Source organism: Pseudophryne corroboree, chromosome 8 (genome assembly GCF_028390025.1).
Source record: "Pseudophryne corroboree isolate aPseCor3 chromosome 8, aPseCor3.hap2, whole genome shotgun sequence".
Lineage (NCBI taxonomy): Eukaryota > Metazoa > Chordata > Amphibia > Anura > Myobatrachidae > Pseudophryne > Pseudophryne corroboree.
In genome coordinates, this window is record NC_086451.1 from 11,362,636 (window position 1) to 11,384,264 (window position 21,629).

Consider the following 21,629-nt stretch of genomic DNA (forward strand, 5'->3'; position numbering starts at 1 on the left):
TGATGAGTATGGATAGATGGATGATGTATAGGAATTGATGATGTGCATGAATAGATGGATGATGTATATGATTGGATGATGAGTATGGATAGATGGATGATGTATAGGAATGGATGATGCGCGTGGTAAGATGGATGATGTATTGGAATGGATGATGTGCATGGAAAGATGGATATTGTATAGGAATGGAGGGTGTGCACAGATAGATGGATGATGTATAGCAATGGATGATGTGCATGGATAGATGGATGATGTATAGCAATGGATGATGTGCGTGGATAGATGGATGATGTATAGAAATGGATGATGTGCGTGGATGGATGATTTATAGGAATGGATGATGTGCATGGATAGATGGATGATGTATATGATTGGTTGATGAGTATGGATAGATGGATGATGTATAGGAATGGATGATGTGCACGGAAAGATGGATGATGTATATGAATGGATGATGTGCATGGAAGGATGGATGATGTATAAGAATGGATGATGTGCATGGAAAGGTGGATGATGTATAGGAATGGATGATGTGCATGGATAGATGGATGATGTATAGGAATTAATGATGTGCGTGGATAGATGGATGATGTATAGAAATGGATGATGTGCATGGATATATGGATGATGTATATGATTGGATGATGAGTATGGAAAGATGGATGATGTATAGGAATGGATAATGTGCGTGGATAGATGGATGATGTATAGGAATGGGAGATGTGCATGGATAGATGAATGAATGATGTGCATGGATAGATGGATGATGTTAAGTAATGGATGATGTGCGTGGATAGATGGATGATGTATAGGAATGGATGATGTGCGTGGATAGATGGATGATGTATAGGAATTAATGATGTGCATGTATAGATGGGTGATGTATAGGAATGGATGATGTGCATGGATAGATGGATGATGAGTATGGATAGATGGATGATGTATAGGAATGAATGATGTGCATGGATAGATGAATGATGTTAAGTAATGGATGATGTGAGTGGATAGATGGATGATGTATAGGAATGGATGATGTGCATGGATAAATGGATGATGTATAGGAATGGATGATGTGCGTGGATAGATGGTTGATGTATAGGAATGGGTGATGTGCATGGATAGATGGATGATGTATAGGAATGGATGATGTGCACGGATAGATGGATGATGTATAGGAATGATCAGAATGGATAGATGGATGATGTATAGAAATGGTTGATGTGCGTGGATAGATGGATGATGTATAGGAATGGATGATGTGTGTGGATAGATGGATGATGTATAGGAATGGGTGATGTGCATGGATCGATGGATGATGTATAGGAATGGATGATGTGCACGGATAGATGGATGATGTATAGGAATGATCAGAATGGATAGATGGATGATGTATAGGAATGGATGATGAGCATGGATAGATGGATGATGTAAAGGAATGGATGATGTACACAGATAGATGGATGATGTATAGGGATGGATAATGAGCAAGGATAGATGGATGATGTATAGGAATGGATGATGTGCACGGATGGATGATGAGCATTAATGGATGATGTATAGGGATGGATGATGAGCACTAATGGATGATGTATAGGGATGGATGATGAGCACCGATGGATGATGTGCATGGATAGATGGATGATGTATAGGGATGGATGATGAGCACTGATGGATGATGTATAGGGATGGATGATGAGCACTGATGGATGATGTATAGGGATGGATGATGAGCACGGATAGATGAATGATGTATAGGTATGGATGATGAGCACAGATGGATGATGTATAGGGATGGATGATGAGCACTGATGGATGATGTATAGGGATGGATGATGTGAGTGGATAGGTGGATGATGTATATGATTGGTTGATGAGTATGGATAGATGGATGATGTATAGGAATGGATGATGTGCATGAATAGATGAATGATGATTATGGATAGATGGATGATGTATAGGAATGGATGATGCACGTGGTTAGATGGATGATGTATTGGAATGGATGATGTGCATGGATAGATGAATGAATGATGTGCATGGATAGATGGATGATGTTAAGTAATGGATGATGTGCGTGGATAGATGGATGATGTATAGGAATGGATGATGTGCGTGGATAGAAGGATGATGTATAGGAATTAATGATGTGCATGTATAGATGGATGATGTATAGGAATGGATGATGTGCATGGATAGATGGATGATGTATATGATTGGATGATGAGTATGGATAGATGGATGATGTATAGGAATGGATGATGTACACCGATAGATGGATGATGTATAGGGATGGATAATGAGCAAGGATAGATGGATGATGTATAGGAATGGATGATGTGCACGATAGATGGATGATGTGTAGGGATGGATAATGAGTATGGCTAGATGGATGATGTATAGGGATGGATGCTGTATAGGGCTGGATGATGTGCACGGATAGATGGATGATTTATAGGAATGGATTATGAGCACATATGGATGATGTATAGGGATGGATGATGAGCACAGATGGATGATGTATAGGGATATATTATGTGTACAGATAGATGGATGATGTATAGGGATGGATGATGTACACAGATGGATGATGTATATGGATGGATTATGTGCACAGATAGATGGATAATGTATAGGGATGGATGATGTACACAGAAGGATGATGTGTAGGGATGGATGATGAGCACGGATAGATGGATGATGTATAGGGATGGATGATGTGCACAGATGGATGATGTATAAGGATGGACGATGTGCGCAGATAGATGGATGATGTATAGAAATAGATGATGAACACAGATGGATGATGTATAGGGATGGATGATGTGCACAGATAGATTGATGATGTATAGAGATGGATGATGAGCACAGATGGATGATGTATGGTGATGGATGATGAGCACAGATAGATGATGTCTAGTGATGGATGATGAGCATGGATAGCTGGATGATGTATAGGGATGGATGATGAGCACAGATGGATGATGTATAGGGATGGATGATGAACATGGATAGATGGATGATGTATAGGGATGGATGATGTGCACAGATGGATGATGTATAGGGATGGATAATGTTCACGGATAGATGGATGATTTATAGAATGGATGATGAATACAGATGGATGATGTATAGGGATGGATGATGAGCACAGATGGATGATGTATAATGATGGATGATGAGCACTGATGGATGATGTGCACGGATAGATGGATGATGTATAGGGATGGATGATGAGCACAGTTAGATGATGTATAGGGATGGATGATGAGCACTGATGGATGATGTATAGGGATGGATGATGAGCACGGATAGATGGATGATGTATAGGTATGGATGATGAGCACAGATGGATGATGTATAGAGATGGATGATGAGCACTGATGGATGATGTATAGGGATGGATGATGAGCACTGCTGGATGATGTATAGGGATTGATGATGAGCACTGATGATGTATAGGGATGGATGATGAGCACTGATGGATGATGTATAGGGATAGATGATGAGCACGGATAGATGGATGATGCATAGGTATGGATGATGAGCACAGATGGATGATGTATAGGGATGGAAGATGAGCACTGCTGGATGATGTATAGGGATGGATGATGAGCACTGATAGATGATGTATAGGGATGGATGATGAGCACTGATGGATGATGTATAGGGTTGGATGATGAGCACTGATGGATGATGTATAGGGATGGATGATGATCACTGATGGATGATGTATAGGGATGGATGATGAGCACTGATGGATGATGTATAGGGATGGATGATGAGCACGGATAGATGGATGATGTATATGCATGGATGATGAGCACAGATGGATGATGTATAGGGATGGATGATGAGCACTGATGGATGATGTATAGGGATGGATGATGAGCACTGATGGATGATGTATAGGGATGGATGATGAGCACTGATGGATGATGTATAGGGATGGATGATGAGCACTGATGGATGATGTATAGGGTTGGATGATGAGCACTGATGGATGATGTATAGGGATGGATGATGAGCACTGATGGATGATGTATAGGGATGGATGATGAGCACTGATGGATGATGTATAGGGATGGATGATGTATAGGGATAGATGGATAATGTATAGGGATGGATGATGAGCACTGATGGATGATGTATAGGGATGGATGATGAGCACTGCTGGATGATGTATAGGGATGGATGATGAGCACTGATGGATGATGTATAGGGATGGATGATGAGCACTGATGGATGATGTATAGGGATGGATGATGAGCACGGATAGATGGATGATGCATAGGTATGGATGATGTATAGGGATGGATGATGTATAGGGATGGATGATGAGCACGGATAGATGGATGATGTATATGCATGGATGATGAGCACATATGGATGATGTATAGGGATGGATGATGAGCACTGATGGATGATGTATAGGGATGGATGATGAGCACTGATGGATGATGTATAGGGATGGATGATGAGCACTGATGGATGATGTATAGGGATGGATGATGAGCACTGATGGATGATGTATAGGGATGGATGATGAGCACTGATGGATGATGTATAGGGATGGATGATGAGCACTGATGGATGATGTATAGGGATGGATGATGTATACGGATAGATGGATAATGTATAGGGATGGATGATGAGCACTGATGGATGATGTATAGGGATGGATGATGAGCACTGCTGGATGATGTATAGGGATTGATGATGAGCACTGATGGATGATGTATAGGGATGGATGATGAGCACTGATGGATGATGTATAGGGATGGATGATGAGCATGGATAGATGGATGATGCATAGGTATGGATGAGGAGCACAGATGGATGATGTATAGGGATGGATGATGAGCACGGATAGATGGATGATGTATATGCATGGATGATGAGCACAGATGGATGATGTATAGGGATGGATGATGAGCACTGATGTATGATGTATAGGGATGGATGATGAGCACTGATGGGTGATGTATAGGGATGGATGATGAGCACTGATGGATGATGTATAGGGATGGATGATGAGCACTGATGGATGATGTATAGGGATGGATGATGAGCACTGATGGATGCTGCATAGGGATGAATAGCTGTATGATGGGGAGAGGTGACATGGGTGTATAATGTGGTGGGATATTATAGACAGGAGCACCATGCCCCCTCCCCCGGCCGCTGCACCTGCACCTCCTCCTCCCCCTCCACCCCCTCCCCCGGCTGCCTGTATTGTCGGAGGGCAGGAATCCCGGCTCCCTGTCGGCCGTTGTACGAGAGGAGCTGCAGCTGCCGCCGCCGGGAGGATGCAGCGAGGTCCGGAGCATCCAGCAGCCGGGGAGCCGGCGAGAGAGCAGTAGGGAGCCGCCGCCGTCATCAGCAGCCGGAGGAGGAGAGAGCAGCAGCGGGCGGGGGCTGCAGTCATGGACCCGTTGTCTAGTGCTGCCGCTGAGCCGAGGACGGAGTGAGAGCCGGGGCTGGCGGAGGAGAGCCGGGTGTACCGGGTGAGCAGTGAGAGCCGGGTGTACCGGGTAAGCAGGGGGGATACAGTGATAGCCTGGTATATGGGGTGAGCAGGGGGGATACAGTGATAGCCTGGTATATGGGGTGAGCAGGGGGGATACAGTGATAGCCTGGTATATGGGGTGAGCAGGGGGGATACAGTGATAGCCTGGTATATGGGGTGAGCAGGGGGGATACAGTGATAGCCTGGTATATGGGGTGAGCAGGGGGGATACAGTGATAGCTTGGTATATGGGGTGAGCAGGGGGGATACAGTGATAGCCTGGTATATGGGGTGAGCAGGGGGATACAGTGATAGCCTGGTATATGGGGTGAGCAGGGGGTATACAGTGATAGCCTGGTATATGGGGTGAGCAGGGGGGATACAGTGATAGCTTGGTATATGGGGTGAGCAGGGGGGATACAGTGATAGCCTGGTATATGGGGTGAGCAGGGGGATACAGTGATAGCCTGGTATATGGGGTGAGCAGGGGGGGATACAGTGATAGCCTGGTATATGGGGTGAGCAGGGGGGGATACAGTGATAGCCTGGTATATGGGGTGAGCAGGGGGGGATACAGTGATAGCCTGGTATATGGGGTGAGCAGGGGGGATACAGTGATAGCCTGGTATATGGGGTGAGCAGGGGGGGATACAGTGATAGCCTGGTATATGGGGTGAGCAGGGGGGGATACAGTGATAGCCTGTTATATGGGGTGAGCAGGGGGGGATACAGTGATAGCCTGGTATATGGGGTGAGCAGGGGGATACAGTGATAGCCTAGTATATGGGGTGAGCAGGGGGTATACAGTGATAGCCTGGTATATGGGGTGAGCAGGGGGATACAGTGATAGCCTAGTATATGGGGTGAGCAGGGGGTATACAGTGATAGCCTGGTATATGAGGTGAGCAGGGGGGTATACAGTGATAGCCTGGTATATGAGGTGAGCAGGGGGGTATACAGTGATAGCCTGGTATATGGGGTGAGCAGGGGGGGATACAGTGATAGCCTGGTATATGGGGTGAGCAGGGGGGATACAGTGATAGCCTGGTATATGGCGTGAGCAGGGGGGATACAGTGATAGCCTAGTATATGGGGTGAGCAGGGGGTATACAGTGATAGCCTGGTATATGGGGTGAGCAGGGGGATACAGTGATAGCCTAGTATATGGGGTGAGCAGGGGGTATACAGTGATAGCCTGGTATATGGGGTGAGCAGGGGGGATACAGTGATAGCCTGGTATATGGGGTGAGCAGGGGGTATACAGTGATAGCCTAGTATATGGGGTGAGCAGGGGGGGATACAGTGATAGCCTGGTATATGGGGTGAGCAGGGGGATACAGTGATAGCCTGGTATATGGGGTGAGCAGGGGGATACAGTGATAGCCTGGTATATGGGGTGAGCAGGGGGGTGCAGTGATAGCCTGGTATATGGGGTGAGCAGGGGGGTTCAGTGATAGCCTGGTATATGGGGTGAGCAGGGGGATACAGTAAGGGGGGATACAGTAGGGGAAAAGCCGGGCGAGCAGGGGGGATACAGTGAGAGCCTGGTATATGGGGTGAGCAGGGGGTATACAGTGATAGCCTGGTATATGGGGTGAGCAGGGGGGATACAGTGATAGCCTGGTATATGGGGTGAGCAGGGGGTATACAGTGATAGCCTAGTATATGGGGTGAGCAGGGGGGGATACAGTGATAGCCTGGTATATGGGGTGAGCAGAGGGGTGCAGTGATAGCCTGGTATATGGGGTGAGCAGGGGGGTGCAGTGATAGCCTGTTATATGGGGTGAGCAGGGGGTACAGTAAGGGGGGATACAGTAGGGGAAAAGCCGGGCGAGCAGGGGGGATACAGTGAGAGCCTGGTATATGGGGTGAGCAGGGAAGGGGGATTCAGTGATACCCCTGTATATGGGGTGAGCAGGGAAGATACAGTAGGGTGGGATACAGTGAGAGCCTGGGGTACTGAGTGACTGGGGGGGAATACAGTGATATCCTGGTATGTGGGGTGAACAGTGGGGGATTCAGCAGGGTGAGAGCCGGGTGAGCAGGGGGATACAGCAGGGTGAGAGCCGGGTGAGCAGGGGGGGATACAACAGGGAGAGAGCTGGGTGAGCAGGGGGATACAGTGATATCCTGGTATACAGGGTGAACAGTAGGAGATACAGCAGGGTGAGAGCGCGGGGGGGGGGGGGGGGATACAGCAGCGTGAGAGCCGGGAGAGCAAGGGGGATACAGCAGGGTGAGAGCCGGGTGAGCAGGGGGGATACAGCAGAATGAGAGCCGTGTGAGCAGGGGGGATACAGTATGGGGCGAGCAGGGGTAGGTACAGCAGGGTGAGAGCCGGGTGTGCAGGGGGATACAGCAGGGTGAGAGCCGGGTGAGCAGGGGGATAGAGCAGGGTGAGAACCTGGTGATCAGGGGGGATACAGGAGGGTGTGAGCCAGGTGAGCAGGGGGGATACAGCAGGGTGAGAGCCGGGTGAGCAGGGGGGATACAGCTGTGGTAGAGCAGGGGGATAAAGCAGGGTGAGCAGGGGGGATACAGTAGGGTGAGAGCCAGGTGAGCAGGGGGTTACAGCAGGGTGAGAGCCGGGTGAGCAGAGGGGATACAGCAGGGTGTGAGCCAGGTGAGCAGGGGGGATACAGCAGGGTGAGAGCTGGGTGAGCAGGGGGGATACAGCAGGGGGGATACAGCAGGGGGGATACAGCTGTGGTAGAGCAGGGGGATAAAGCAGGGTGAGCAGGGGGGATACAGTAGGGTGAGAGCTGGGTGAGCAGGGGGGTTACAGCAGGGTGAGAGCTGGGTGAGCAGAGGGGATACAGCAGGGTGAGAGCTGGGTGAGCAGGGGGTGATACAGCAGGGTGAGAGCTGGGTGAGCAGGGGGGATACAGCAGGGTGAGAGCTGGGTGAGCAGGGGGGATACAGCAGGGTGAGAGCTGGGTGAGCAGGGGGTGATACAGCAGGGTGAGAGCTGGGTGGGCAGGGGGGATACAGCAGGGTGAGAGCTGGGTGAGCAGGGGGGTTACAGCAGGGTGAGAGCTGGGTGAGCAGAGGGGATACAGCAGGGTGAGAGCTGGGTGAGCAGGGGGTGATACAGCAGGGTGAGAGCTGGGTGAGCAGGGGGGATACAGCAGGGTGAGAGCTGGGTGAGCAGGGGGGATACAGCAGGGTGAGAGCTGGGTGAGCAGGGGGTGATACAGCAGGGTGAGAGCTGGGTGGGCAGGGGGGATACAGCAGGGTGAGAGCTGGGTGAGCAGGGGGGATACAGCAGGGTGAGAGCTGGGTGAGCAGGGGGTGATACAGCAGGGTGAGAGCTGGGTGAGCAGGGGGGATACAGCAGGGTGAGAGCTGGGTGAGCAGGGGGTGATACAGCAGGGTGAGAGCTGGGTGAGCAGGGGGGATACAGCAGGGTGAGAGCTGGGTGAGCAGGGGGTGATACAGCAGGGTGAGAGCTGGGTGAGCAGGGGGGATACAGCAGGGTGAGAGCTGGGTGAGCAGGGGGGATACAGCAGGGTGAGAGGTGGGTGAGCAGGGGGTGATACAGCAGGGTGAGAGCTGGGTGAGCAGGGGGGGATACAGCAGGGGTGGATACAGAGAGAGCCAGGTATACTGGGTGAACAGTGTGGGATACAGAAGGGGGAGAGATAAAGGGTGTAATAGGGTGAGAGCAGGATCTGTGGGTGAGCAGGGGGAGAGCCAGGTGTACTGTGTGAGCATGGGGGATACAGGGTGATTACAGGGAGATACAGGATTATAGGGTGAACAGGGGGGGGGGGGGGGGATACAGGGGCTAAGGGCAAGCAGGTGGTAGGGGGTAGACAAGGACCTTAGGGTGAGCTAGTGTTGGGGGTTACAGGGCATAAGGGTGGGCAGGGGGAACACAGAGTCTAAATAATGAGCTGGGGGACATCCAGGTGAGCGGGGGGGGGGGGGGCAGGGGGGGGAATACAGGTTGTATTGGGTAGCTTGGGAGGGGGTAACAACAAGGTGTACTGGGGTAGCATGGGGGGGTACAACAAGGTGTACTGGATTAGCTTGAGGGGGGGGGGGGAGGGATACAGACTGATCAGAGAACATACAGAGTGCACTGTGTCCGGATAGGGGTACAGGGTGTTATGGGTGAGCAAGACAACAGGTGTCCCGGGTGAGAGTGGGGGAATCTCAGGTATTTAGGAGTGAGCAGGGAAAATGCAGGGTGTCCCGGGTGAGCAGGGGAAATGCAGGGTGTTCCGGTGAGCAGGGGAAATGCAGGGTGTCCTGGGTGAGCAGGGGAAATACAGGGTTCCGGGTGAGCAGGGGAAATGCAGAGTGTCCCGGATGAGCAGGGGAAATGTAGGGTGTCCCGGGTGAGCAGGAGAAATGCAGGGTGTCACGGGTGAGCAGGGGAAATGCAGGGTGTTTCGGGTGAGCAGGGGAAATGCAGGGTGTTCCGGGTGAGCAGGGGAAATGCAGGTGTTCCGGGTGAGCAGGGGAAATGCAGGGTGTCCCGGGTGAGCAGGGGAAAAGCAGGTGTTCCGGGTTAGCAGGGGAAAAGAGTATCTCTCAGGAAGAGCAATAACGAGGTGAGTCGGGTGAGAATCGGGGGGTGACCTTGGTGTCTCGGAGAGAGTTGGAGTATTCTGGGCCAGGTGGAGGGTGACAGCGCAATATAGGGATGAGCAGTGAATAGACGGTCTTATAGGAGAATGAGGCGCTAGTATTTGGATGACCCTGGATAACAGCAGTGTCCCCTTATTCCTTAGAGTGAGCCCCTGGAGGAGCAGCCCCCCGAGCTGGTGGAAGTACAGGGACCCTGGAGTAAAGTGAAATCATTTTCCCGGGAGAGTGTTGGAAAGCAGAGTAATGGTGAGCTGGAGGGGACAGGACCCAGCGGGGCTATGAGTCAGGGAGCGAGCCCCGGGCACATGGAGATAACCATCCCCTCTTGGTATTGAGAGAAGCAGCTCCCTCCGTGCTCCCTGGACTCAGCCAGCCTGGACTATCTACATCATCTTCTGCTGGAAAGGCCACCGGGAGAGCAATACGCCCACGTTCTGGAGACAAGTGGGGACTACCTGGCCGAGCTGAGGAACCAACAGTGCACAACAGTTCCCACAAGTGCACCTCACCGGATTCCTAGGGTGGACAGTGAGGACATCCTCCTCTAGGTGAGATCAGATCACAATGAGCACGTCTAGGAGCTGCACATAAGCCGAGCCGGTGACAGAAGATCAAAGACTGAACATCAACAACATCAAAGCCCCCGGGTGATCTCCGGTCAACAAGTGGAGCTGGACCCCTGGATGGAGATCACTGTGACTTCCCAAGGAACGTCACCTGGTACCTGCTCCCCGACATTCCCGTCTCTGGACAAGTGCCCATGATTTAGAAGGATGAGGAAGCTCAGACGCTTTGTGCATATGGTCCTTTTCTGCCCTCTTTCCAAGGGACTCCAGGTGTGTAGCTATCTATCTGTCTCCATGATGTGTCCTCCTGTCCCCTGTCTGTGTTCCGACATCTGCTGCTCTAAGTGGTAGTGTGCGCAGGGACCCCATCAGTCCATAGAGATAGGTGCAAGTGTCCATCCCCCTCCGGTCACCTATATATATAATGTGTGTGTGCCGTATGATGACCCCGTCTAGGAGACCAGGTTTGACGGGCGAATGTGTCTTGCAGACACGATACGCTCCGGGTTTGCATGGCGCAGTCACCGTACAGTGTTAATTCTTCCCACAATCCTGGTGTTTGTGTTTTCGGTGATTCCCTTTTCAAACTGCAGAGCCACAGGCGCTGGGTCCCCGTGGGTTAAGGGAAGGAGACAGAAGTGTAATCACGGCCAATATCCTCCTTCATTAATAATAAAAGGGAGACGTCGGATGAATCGCAGCCAGATATTAATGCACTTTAGGTACCCGTCCCCGGGGATGAGCGGAGGAGCTGTGTTAGTTAAGAGCATTGATGTTATATTTTTGGCTTTGCAGCCCTGTGCGGCGTTGCTTATCCTGTCCTGAATCTCAGATTTTATTACTCAACCTCGTTATCAATCGTGTGGGGTGTTTGGCCGAAGTCTGGAAGGGTCCTACGTTGGTGGTCCCCCAGTGCATGTGATGTGCAGGTCCTTTTATCCCCCGATCACGTTATTCTACCATGTATTACCACCTCCCCCACTGCAGGTTACCCCATGTGCTTGGGCAGAGCAGCATTTGCCCCCAAAAAAATATTGGACTTGGCGATTAAATTGGGGTGACTTCTGTCACCTTGGTTACACATGAAATAAAGATCCGTTTTATAATATATAGATATATATACATATATATGTGTGTGTGTTCTAGAGGAAATTGGCTGCTGGTAGAATTGCTAATCGGCGGTCTCAGGGCGCCAGCTTAGTGACCCCCATTTTGCACGCCAAGATAGACAACCCTGTGACCCTCCTGCGGATTCGGTGCCCTGGCATGTCCCTGTCATAGGATGCATACCTGTATCTGGGCGCTGTGTCATTAACCCCCTGTATACTGAAAGGATCTGCGGCACAGTGTCGCCTAGGCTAATCAGGGCTTAATAAGTCGTCGCGTCATGCTGTGATGTACTGTCCTCGTCCCTTGTATTGTCACACTGCTCCGTCTGTGTAATCCTGCCAATCCTCAATCCTGTTGTCTGTACAGCAAGTTGTGAAATAATCTATTTAGCCCTGGCATGTGGGGACTGAAACCTTTAACACTTTCAATGGCTCATTCGGGAATTGCTTCAGTTGCCGTATTCCCCTCCAGCTGCTTTGCAATGTATAGTTTTCCCCAACTGTAGATAATGGAACCGTTATACAATCTTCTTAAGAGCCCAATAAATAATGCAGTGGGCTAGTCATGTTAAAGCCGTCGTAGATATTGTTAGCGATGATTGTGCTTAAGCTCAGTTTGTTTTACCGTTTGGATAAATGGTTTTGTTGGCTTTGGTCTTAAAGGGACACTAAGCATACTGTAAACGCGACTTGTTTTTACATGGGTGTCATGTATGTTTTTATGTACAGGTCATGAAAGCACTGATCTGTTTTTCATGAACGTTTAGCCACTAGGGGTCAGGTTCCAGTGGGAATTTGGTAACTCATTAACCTTGTTAGCGTCCAAAAAAAGTTTAATAGAATTATTAAAGACCCATGGTACGGCTAGTAGCTTACATTACACCGCCAGTCACCATCCCCGGAACAGTGTGATCCAAGGAGGAGAAATAGATGCACTTTATGTGCCTCTTACAAGTAAATTGTAAAACCTCCCCTTTACTAGAGAATCCTTTTATAATGCATGCATATTGCGGGTTGCAATTGTTGGTGATTATGGGGGTCATTCCGACCCATTCGCACGCAGCGGTTCTTCGCTTCGGTGCGAACAGGTCCGAACTGCGGCTGCGCGGCGGGCACATTGCGCATGTGCGTCGTTGCCTAGCGACGGCCGTCGCCGGGCAACGACGCCAGGACCGATGAAAACGATCGCAGCCCTGCTATGCTAAAATACACTCCCCGCAGCCCTGCTATGCTAAAATACACTCCCCCATAGGCGGCATCAAGTTGATCGCACGAGCAGCAAAAAGTTGCTATGTGCGATCAACTCGGAATGACCCCCTATGAGTGATACAGTTGGGAACCACCTACGCACATAGGGGGTAATTCAGAGTTGACAGCAGCAGCAAATTTGTTAGCAGTTGGGTAAAACCATGTGCACTGCAGGTGGGGCAGATATAACATGTACAGACAGAGTTAGATTTGGGTGGGTTATATTGTTTCTGTGCAGGGTAAATACTGGCTGCTTTATTTTTACACTGCAGTTTAGGTTTCAGTTTGAACAAACCCTACCCAAATCTAACTCTCTGCACATGTTACATCTGCCCCCACCTGCACTGCACATAGGGCCTAATTCAGACCTGATCTCTCGCTAGCGTTTTTTGCAGCGCTGCGATCAGGTCAGAACTGCGTATGCACCGCAATGCGCAGGCGCGTCGCACAGGTACAAAGCGGATCATTGCTGTGCGATGGGTTCTACAAAGAATCCATTCGCACAGGCGATTACAAGGAGATTGACAGGAAGAAGGCGTTTGTGGGTGGTAACTGACCGTTTTCTGGGAGTGTTTGGAAAAACGCAGGCGTGTCCCAGCGTTTGCAGGGCGGGTGTCTGATGTCAATTCTGGTCCCGGACAGGCTGATGTGATCGCAGCGGCTGAGTAAGTCCTGGGCTGCTTAGAAACTGCACAAGATCTCTGCTACACATGTGATCGCACACTTGCACAGCTAAAATACACTCCCCTATGGGCGGCGACTATCTGTTCGCAGCAGTGCAAAAACCCCTAGCGAGCGAACAGGTATGAATTAGGCACATTGATTTGCTGAACTGCTAACAAATTTGCTGCTGCGATCAACTCTGAATTACCCCCATAGAGATGACCGTTGCATGACTGTGGCTGAAAGCTGCTCCGTTACAGGGTAAATTATATGATATGGGGTAACGCGGGGCTGCTTCTGCAAGGTGATCTTTTGCTGGTGCTATCCGCGGCGGCCTGGGGCTCCGACATTCTGCCGTCAGTTACGGCTGCCGGTAGCACATCGTCGTAGGCAGCCCATTCACGTGTCACCTGCCACTTGCACTGTGTGTAAAGTTCTCTTTGACCGCCAGAGGGTTAAACGGCAGCTTGCGTTGTCTGTTCTGTGGGCATGCCAGCAGCGGGTAGACTTGCTAGGCATCAAGTTTCCTATCGCCTTGTCATCTCCTGTAAGGGGATCCAGCAACAGCGGGTCAGGCCGCACATGAAACAAGTCACACCGCGGCTCTGGTGTCGCGGGCAGGAAGGTGCGATCGCCTGCCTTGTGTTGCGTTTCAGTTCTATTGTCTCTTTAAATGTGATCATGGTTTAAATGGCCCCTGACAGACCTGCAGCTTGTCTGCCTGAGAGTTAATCGTCTCATTTTACAGTCTGTCAATCAAAGCCTTACTTGTTTAAAGAGAATACACTTCTATCACTGAAGGAGACAGCTGTATCATCTCTCAGGGAGGAGGGGACGTGCGTCTGGGGCAGATTAATGAGCGGTGTGACAGTATTCTCCGTCTATTATATACTCTGTGTATGTGTGTAATTCTGTCTATCCGGGGATCAGGTCGTGGAAACGGAGCTCTGCTAAGGGGCACGCCATCCACACGCAGAGGACCTCATTTGCAAACTGCGCCATCTCTGCCGCCTCATCTTAATAATCTCGCTATGCTAAATATAACCTAATTTTTGCACTACCTGCCGCTTGTATTGCGTAGACCTATGCGTCTCTCTTTACCTGCTGATGGTGTGGTAGTCTAATGACAGGAGAGTATATATTTACTCGGAACACAAGGCTTCTGTATTGCAGTCGTGTGCATGAGGCCTTAAAATGCAGAGGGATTTACGCAGGAAAAGTCACCTAGGATGATATGGATGAAAGCAAACGCACAGGCGGGGTAGGTAGGCTGCCAGGGGCAATTGTGAGCTGTATGGGATTGGCATATACTGTCATTTGTGTGTGTGTACATGTTGTAGGGAATATAGATTGTACATAAAGGGCCTAATTCAAGGTTGATTGCAAAACAAAGTTTTTCTCTAATGGGCAGAACCATGTGCGCTGCAGGTGGGGCAGATGTAACACGTGCAGAAAGAGTTAGATTTGGGTGGGGTGTGTTCAAACTGAAATCTAAATTGCAGTGTAAAAATAGAGCAGCCAGTATTTACCCTGCACAGAAACAATATAACCCACCCAAATCTAACTCTCTCTGCACATGTTACATCTGCCCCACCTGCACTGCACATGGTTTTGCTCATTAGAGGAAAATGTTGTTTTGCAATCAACCTTGAATAAGGCCCAAATCCTCTGTAAAGTGCTGCTGGATATGTGTGCACTATATAAGTAACAGTTAATAAAATCCATTAGCACAGCTGCTGCAGTACTTCTCCCGGCCAGCAGAGGACGTCCTGTGGCCCCTGTTTGCTCTGCCGTGTGCTTTGAACTGTATTTCAGTGCTGGAATAATATACCATGTAACGGTTCATTACTAAGCAATAGTGCAGGGCAAGAGTTGTTTGCCCCATTGCGAAGTCACAAGATTGCGTTAGTAGCTGTTACGCCTGTTTCTGCGCCACGTGTGCGGCAGGGTGGCTGCTGGTATGTGCCGGCAGTGTTATGGTGCAGTGTATGATGAGAAGTTGGCGAACTGTTATCATTTTGCTCAATCACAGTTTGGCATAAGCTTTTTTTTTTCCGGACAGCAGTATGTGGGCTGAATGGGCGACAGAGGTTCAGGTAGCGAAGTCTTGCCGCATAGGAGGATGTGATGTACTGATTATCTCGGCGGCGGAACGCGTCGTGTGTTGGGAATAAGCCTTTACAGAAACCAGAAATATGGCCGACAACACCTGCAAATAGAGATTTGTGCCACGGCTAGATTTCCAGATAACGCCAAAGCCAAATCGCAGGATACTAAGGGGAAGGCAGGAACTATATTCTAAAAGGCCTGACGGTCTGTATTCCTGTGGCGTATTGCACAGAGACCGGGTGCATTGAGGGTGAAGGGGACAGTTGTATAGTTGCTCCAGGTTATGCTCCTTACGCTTGCTTTCAATTCCCCCCCTTGGCCATAACTGTGTGGAGTTTGTATAGTCTCCCCGTGCTTGCGTGGGTTCCTCCGGGTGCTCCGGCTTCCTCCCACAATCCAAATATATACTGGCAGGTTAATTGGTTCCCAGCAAAAGTAACCCTATCGTGAATGTGCGGGTACATGTGATAGGGAATATAGAGTGTAAGCTCCACTGGGGCAGGGACTGATGTGAATGGCCAAATATTCTCTGTACAGCGCTGCGGAATATGTGTGCGCTATATAAATAACTGGTAATAAATAAATAATAAGGGCTTGTGCCTCAGGGGAAGAGGACGGCTAAAAAATAAATAAAAAAATATATTAAAAAATAATAAAACAAGTTGTGTCAGTCATCGCCCTCTGTTTACCTGATCATCATCATGCACCAGGCTTGGAGAGCACAAGGATTATTCCGCCTGGTGCCGGATTGCCCTGAGAACTGCGCGACTTTAGCGTAAACTCCCCTCGGGCTGACCAGGCAGGGGCTGGTATCACATTATGACGCCTCTTTTGCCAGTCTCCGTGCCAGCCAAGCCCGGCCTAGTCTGATGCTGTGTGTGCCGTGTACCCAGTGCTCGTTGCCCCCATGCTCTAGCAGTAGCCAGCCCAGGACTGAGCGCCGGCAATTTGCTGTATGAAGTAAAATATCTGGCTGTGACTCATTTATTTCACTTGTTTGGTAACTATGAATGTAGCATCTTAATAGGTAATTGGTACCTTGTTTTCTCTTCGCTCGCCGGCCGCCTGAACCTCCTCCTCAGTCAGCTGGGTCTACAGGCCGCTTTCAGCCTTGGGATAATTTGTGCTCTCGGTGAGGGGCGGAAATTATTTACCTTACGGGGCAAAATGCTGCGTTTAGAAACCTTCCTGGCGATAGCTGTAAAGGGAAAGTGCCAAATTATTATTATTATTATCCTTTATATGGCGCCACAAGGGGTCCACAAGACCTTACACTGTACATAAACAGAATGTACAAAAGTACGGAGCATTGCAGAACACGTTGCTGCATTCGCGGACGTAATCCTCACATAGGCAGCAGGGTGGCAGAGCCCCAGGGTTAGGTGCTGTTGTAGGCAGTGAGGGAGGAAAAGCACATGAGGGAAGAGGGCCCTGCTCGTGTGTGGGATGCATCACACCTCGCATTGTGAATGAGATGCATCTCTCCACTGACTGCCTCATTAATAAATGCATGTAGATTTAAGCAGGGACATCGCTACCAATAAGAACTGCCCTTTGCAATGTGGGGGCTTCTGGGTTTATGACCCGGTAGTCCTTCTGCATATGTGCAGCCATTGGCAGGGAATGCTGTGAAGAGAAGCCCACTGGATTCTATTAGGCAACGCCATCTATAGATGGCATTGCCTGTTGGGTACAAGGTCCATAAAGTTTTGCTTTCTGGAGCTTGATACATATGGGGAATGCTGTCAAACCTCCAAAAACAGCTTGTTTGGAGGTGTTTGAACACATTTTTGGTGTTGATGCATCCCCTGAGAGTTTATAATGTAAAGGGGAAGGGCAGACGGCCAGGGGTGACACAGATGGCATAGACAGTGAGGAGCGAGCAAGGCGCATGGGTTAGGATGAGAGCTGGATGGCATTGATGAAGAAGTGGGTCTTGATTGTCCATGTGAAGTTTTGTAGAGAGCTGGAATCAGAGAGGGAGAGAGTTCCAGAGATAAGGAACAGCATGGGCAAAATCTTGTAGGTAGGAGAAGCCGCGTGCATTAGCAGAGCGTAGAGGACAGGTGGGAGTGTAAAGGGCGATAAGGTCAGAGGGGGTAATTCAGACCTGATCGCTGGGCAGTGATTTTTGCAAGCCTTGCGATCAGATAGTCGCCGCCTACAGGGGAGTGTATATTCACTGTGTAAGTGTGCGAACGCATGTGTAGCCGAGCGGTACAAAAAGATTTTGTGCAGTCTCTGCACAGCCCAGGACTTACTCAGCCGCTGCGATCACTTCAGTCTGTCCGGGACCGGAATTGACGTCAGAAACCCGCCCTGCAAACGCTTGGACATGCCTGCGTTTTTCCAGACATTCCCTGAAAACGGTCAGTTGCCGCCCACAAACGCCTTCTTCCTGTCAATCTCCTTGCGTACGCCCGTGCGAATGGATCCTTTGAACAATCCCGTCGCTGACCGGCGATCCCCGTTGCAGCCGTGCGACGCGCCGGCACAGTTCGGTGCATGCGAACTTCAGATTTGATCGCCCGCTGTACGAAAAAAACGCACAACAGCAACCGGATCTGAAATACCCCCAGAGATGTAACTGGTAGAGGAGTGGGTGAGGGCTTTGTAATACCCCGTTCACACTGCACAAAAAAACCCGGTATCTACCCGGTATTTTGCCGGGTCGACATGGGTTGCTGTGCAGTGTGAACGGGTCACTGCTGAATTCTTGGGTCGCCTGGGAATAAAGAAGGGTTATTACCGGGTCAGGTGCAGTGTGAACAGCATAGGCAGAGGCGGCGCAGGAGATGATCTTATCTCCAGCGCCGCCCCCGATGCCGCCTCTGTCCCCGTCCCCAGGATGGCAACCCGAACCAGCATATTGCCGGGGCGGGAAGCCACCCTGTTCACACTGCACGGGTCCAAAGCCGGATCGCACCCAGGAATGACCCGTTTCCAATTGCAATGTGAACAAGGTATAAGTGAGTGTGGGAAGCTTGAATTGGGTAATGAAGGGGACCCCCAGTGGACTTCTAGTGGAAGAGACCCCCAGTGGTCCCAGTCCACAGGACTTCCAGTGGAGGTCCTGTAAGAGAGGAGAGGTGGATGTAGCGCGTTTGGTGAGGAAGATGAGCCGGGCTGCAGCATTGAGGATAGATTGGAGTGGAGAGAGGCGGTAGTCAGGTAGGCCAGATAGGAGGAGATTACATAGTCCAGTCTGGAGATGACCGGTGAGTGGATGAGGGTCTTAGATGCCTCCAGGCTGAGAGAGGGCCTGATCCTGGAGATATTTCTGAGATGGAAACTACATGACTGCTCCAAGACAGGGCACTTGGGGGCTAGAGGAGACAGTAGTGCCATCAATAGATAATGAGTGTGGGAGGGAGGGTGGGGAGAGGATCAGCTCAGTCTTAGACAAAGGGCCTCATACACTAGAACGATATGTCTGAGGCTGAAGTCTGAGGCGATTTCCCTTGAACTCTCTCGGGACATTCCCGGGAGTGGTTCCATACAATTTGGTACATTTTGTATGCGGTATATCGTATGCGATCCCAGCCATGCCTGCGGGAACCGACATATCATGAGCGCAGCACTAACGATCTAGGGGAGCCGATGCGACCCTCACGGGAACGCGGATCGGAGACGGGGCAACAGCAGAGGATCACTGCACCATTAACCCCATCCCTGCCAGCGGCACTGGATTGCTGCAGCGCAACAGTCTGCGTCGCTGACACTGTGACGGCAATATCCAGTTGTTTGTTGCGTACCAGAGATGAGCCTGAGGGAACGTCATCTGCTGCATCTCCTGGAGGATTAGAGAAATGAAAAGCCGACTAATAACAATGATGTCTAAGTGCCGCATCGTCTATTGATTTGCATAACGGCCGCACAGAACGGAGCGATTTGCAGAGCTCACACACGGAGCAGGATGCCCCGGAGTAAGGCCGCTGGCAGCACATAGTGTCAGGCTGTAAGGGCGGTGTCAGTTGGTACGTAGCGCCATGTACCTAGGTGCGCTTTTATTATCTAGCTAAATATCTGTTCCTGTAGCCTGAAAGCACGATTGCTTGCTTCTGCGCTAATGTCCTAAGCTTGGTCTAGTCCTGCGACTGCGCTAATGCTCTGATTGGCTGCAGGCTGGCCTAGTCCCAAGACTGAACTAATGCTCTGATTGGCTGCAGGTTGGTCTAGTCCTGCGACTGCGCTAATGCTCTGATTGGCTGCAGGCTGTCCTAGTCCTGCGACTGCGCTAATGCTCTGATTGGCTGCAGGTTGGTCTAGTCCTGTGACTGCACTAATGCTCTGATTGGCTGCAGGTTGGTCTAGTCCCGAGACTGAACTAATGCTCTGATTGGCTGCAGGTTGTACGTGTAGTCACTTTGTGCAGCTAATCTTGGCGCATTTGGGCGCGATGAATAATGGGCTCCTGCGCCACTCGCGCCTATCGGCACAAACAATTGCATATCACTCATCACTAGGAAAGAAAACTGCACGCCCCCCTGCGAGCCTAGAACGGGACGCCTGATTATAGCACGCCACCATTTGTGTCCAATAAAACACTTGTTCTAGCCAGTGAGTAAATGGTTTAGGGCTGACTAGCCGCTGCAGAGCCGTGAACGTCACCCTGCATAACAAAAAGGACATAATAGAAATACAAAAATGTCTTAAGTTTAATTAAGCTTCATTATGTACCATAAAATTCTATGTAATTGTATAAATTGTACATCTGCGTCTTCTGCACTAAGCATCCACAAGCGTACCAGATGAGGCAGCCATGTTGTGCGCACCACGGAGGTTACACTGTGGGAGATGAGCCATACAAGGGCCAAATGCATACATGACAAAACTGACACGTGTGTAGTAGTATGATATACCCTGTGTGGAAAGATCCACATGAAGAACATCCTGCCCACGGAGGAACTATCCGAGTCCGCCATCTGGAGTGCACTGCGTAGGTTGCTGCTGGCAGGGTGTGCAATCAGTGGGGGTAAACATTACAGGTATAGTACACAGTGGGGTGGAAGTACGCTGTAAGAAGAGAGAGAAGACAAAATAACCTATTTGCAGGAATCAAGAGACGGAGGAAAATTGTAATAACATTATTCTGAGAAAATGATAAATGTCCTGGTCTCATGGGGGCAGTGCGGGTGGGTGTGAGAAAACGGGTATGCACACTGATGTTCTATGGAAATGTCCCAGCTGAGCCTGGTCCTGGTGATCACCCCTCTCAGGGACTAGTTCAGTATGGATCGCAAAAGAAAAATCTTCCTCTACCGGGCAAAACCATGTGCACTGCAGGGGGGGCAGATGTAACCTGTGCAGAGAGAGTTAGATTTGGGTGGGGGGTGTTCAAACTGAAATCTAAATTGCAGTGTAAGAATAAAGCAGCCAGTATTTACCCTGCACAGAAACAATATCGCCCACCCAAATCTAACTCTCTGCACATGTTACATCTGCCCCACCTGCAGTGCACATGGTTTTACCGGTTAGAGAGAGGTTTTGCAATCCATGCTGAATTAGGCCCCTTCGTTCCCTGATCAGCTTGAGGGGTAGGCCCGGTGGCAGTCATGATGTTCTCAGACGGAGGAGTAGTAGGCATTGGTCCTGGTGTTCTCATGGCAGAGGTGAGGAGAGGCCACATAATGATCCTGAGCTGCAGCGTTTATAGAACTAGTTTAATTAGAGATTCTAGCATAGTCCAAATCCAGAACTCTATACTTGAGCACAGGTGGTTAAATCATAATAACGGAGGTACTAAACCCTGGACTGTGAGTGTGGCTTGAGAATCCCTGCTCTATAGTGCGGTGATCTCCTCCAATCACTCGTTGCGATGTAACTGGATAG

At 49.9% G+C, this 21,629-nt stretch overlaps 1 protein-coding gene across 2 annotated transcripts in view; it reads left to right on the forward strand.

The window, feature by feature from the left end:
- The first annotated feature begins 5,183 nt into the window (after positions 1-5,183).
- Positions 5,184-21,629, forward strand: part of DIPK1B (divergent protein kinase domain 1B) — a 124,962-nt gene continuing 108,516 nt past the window's right edge. Inside the window, exons 1-2 of one of the 2 annotated variants that reach the window (XM_063935894.1) lie at positions 5,184-5,531; positions 10,246-10,938. In XM_063935894.1, the coding sequence (XP_063791964.1) occupies positions 10,876-10,938 (63 nt within the window). In that variant the 5' untranslated portion in view covers positions 5,184-5,531; positions 10,246-10,875. The remainder of the gene's footprint in view (positions 5,532-10,245; positions 10,939-21,629) is intronic. The other variant, XM_063935895.1, reaches the window with a different exon arrangement.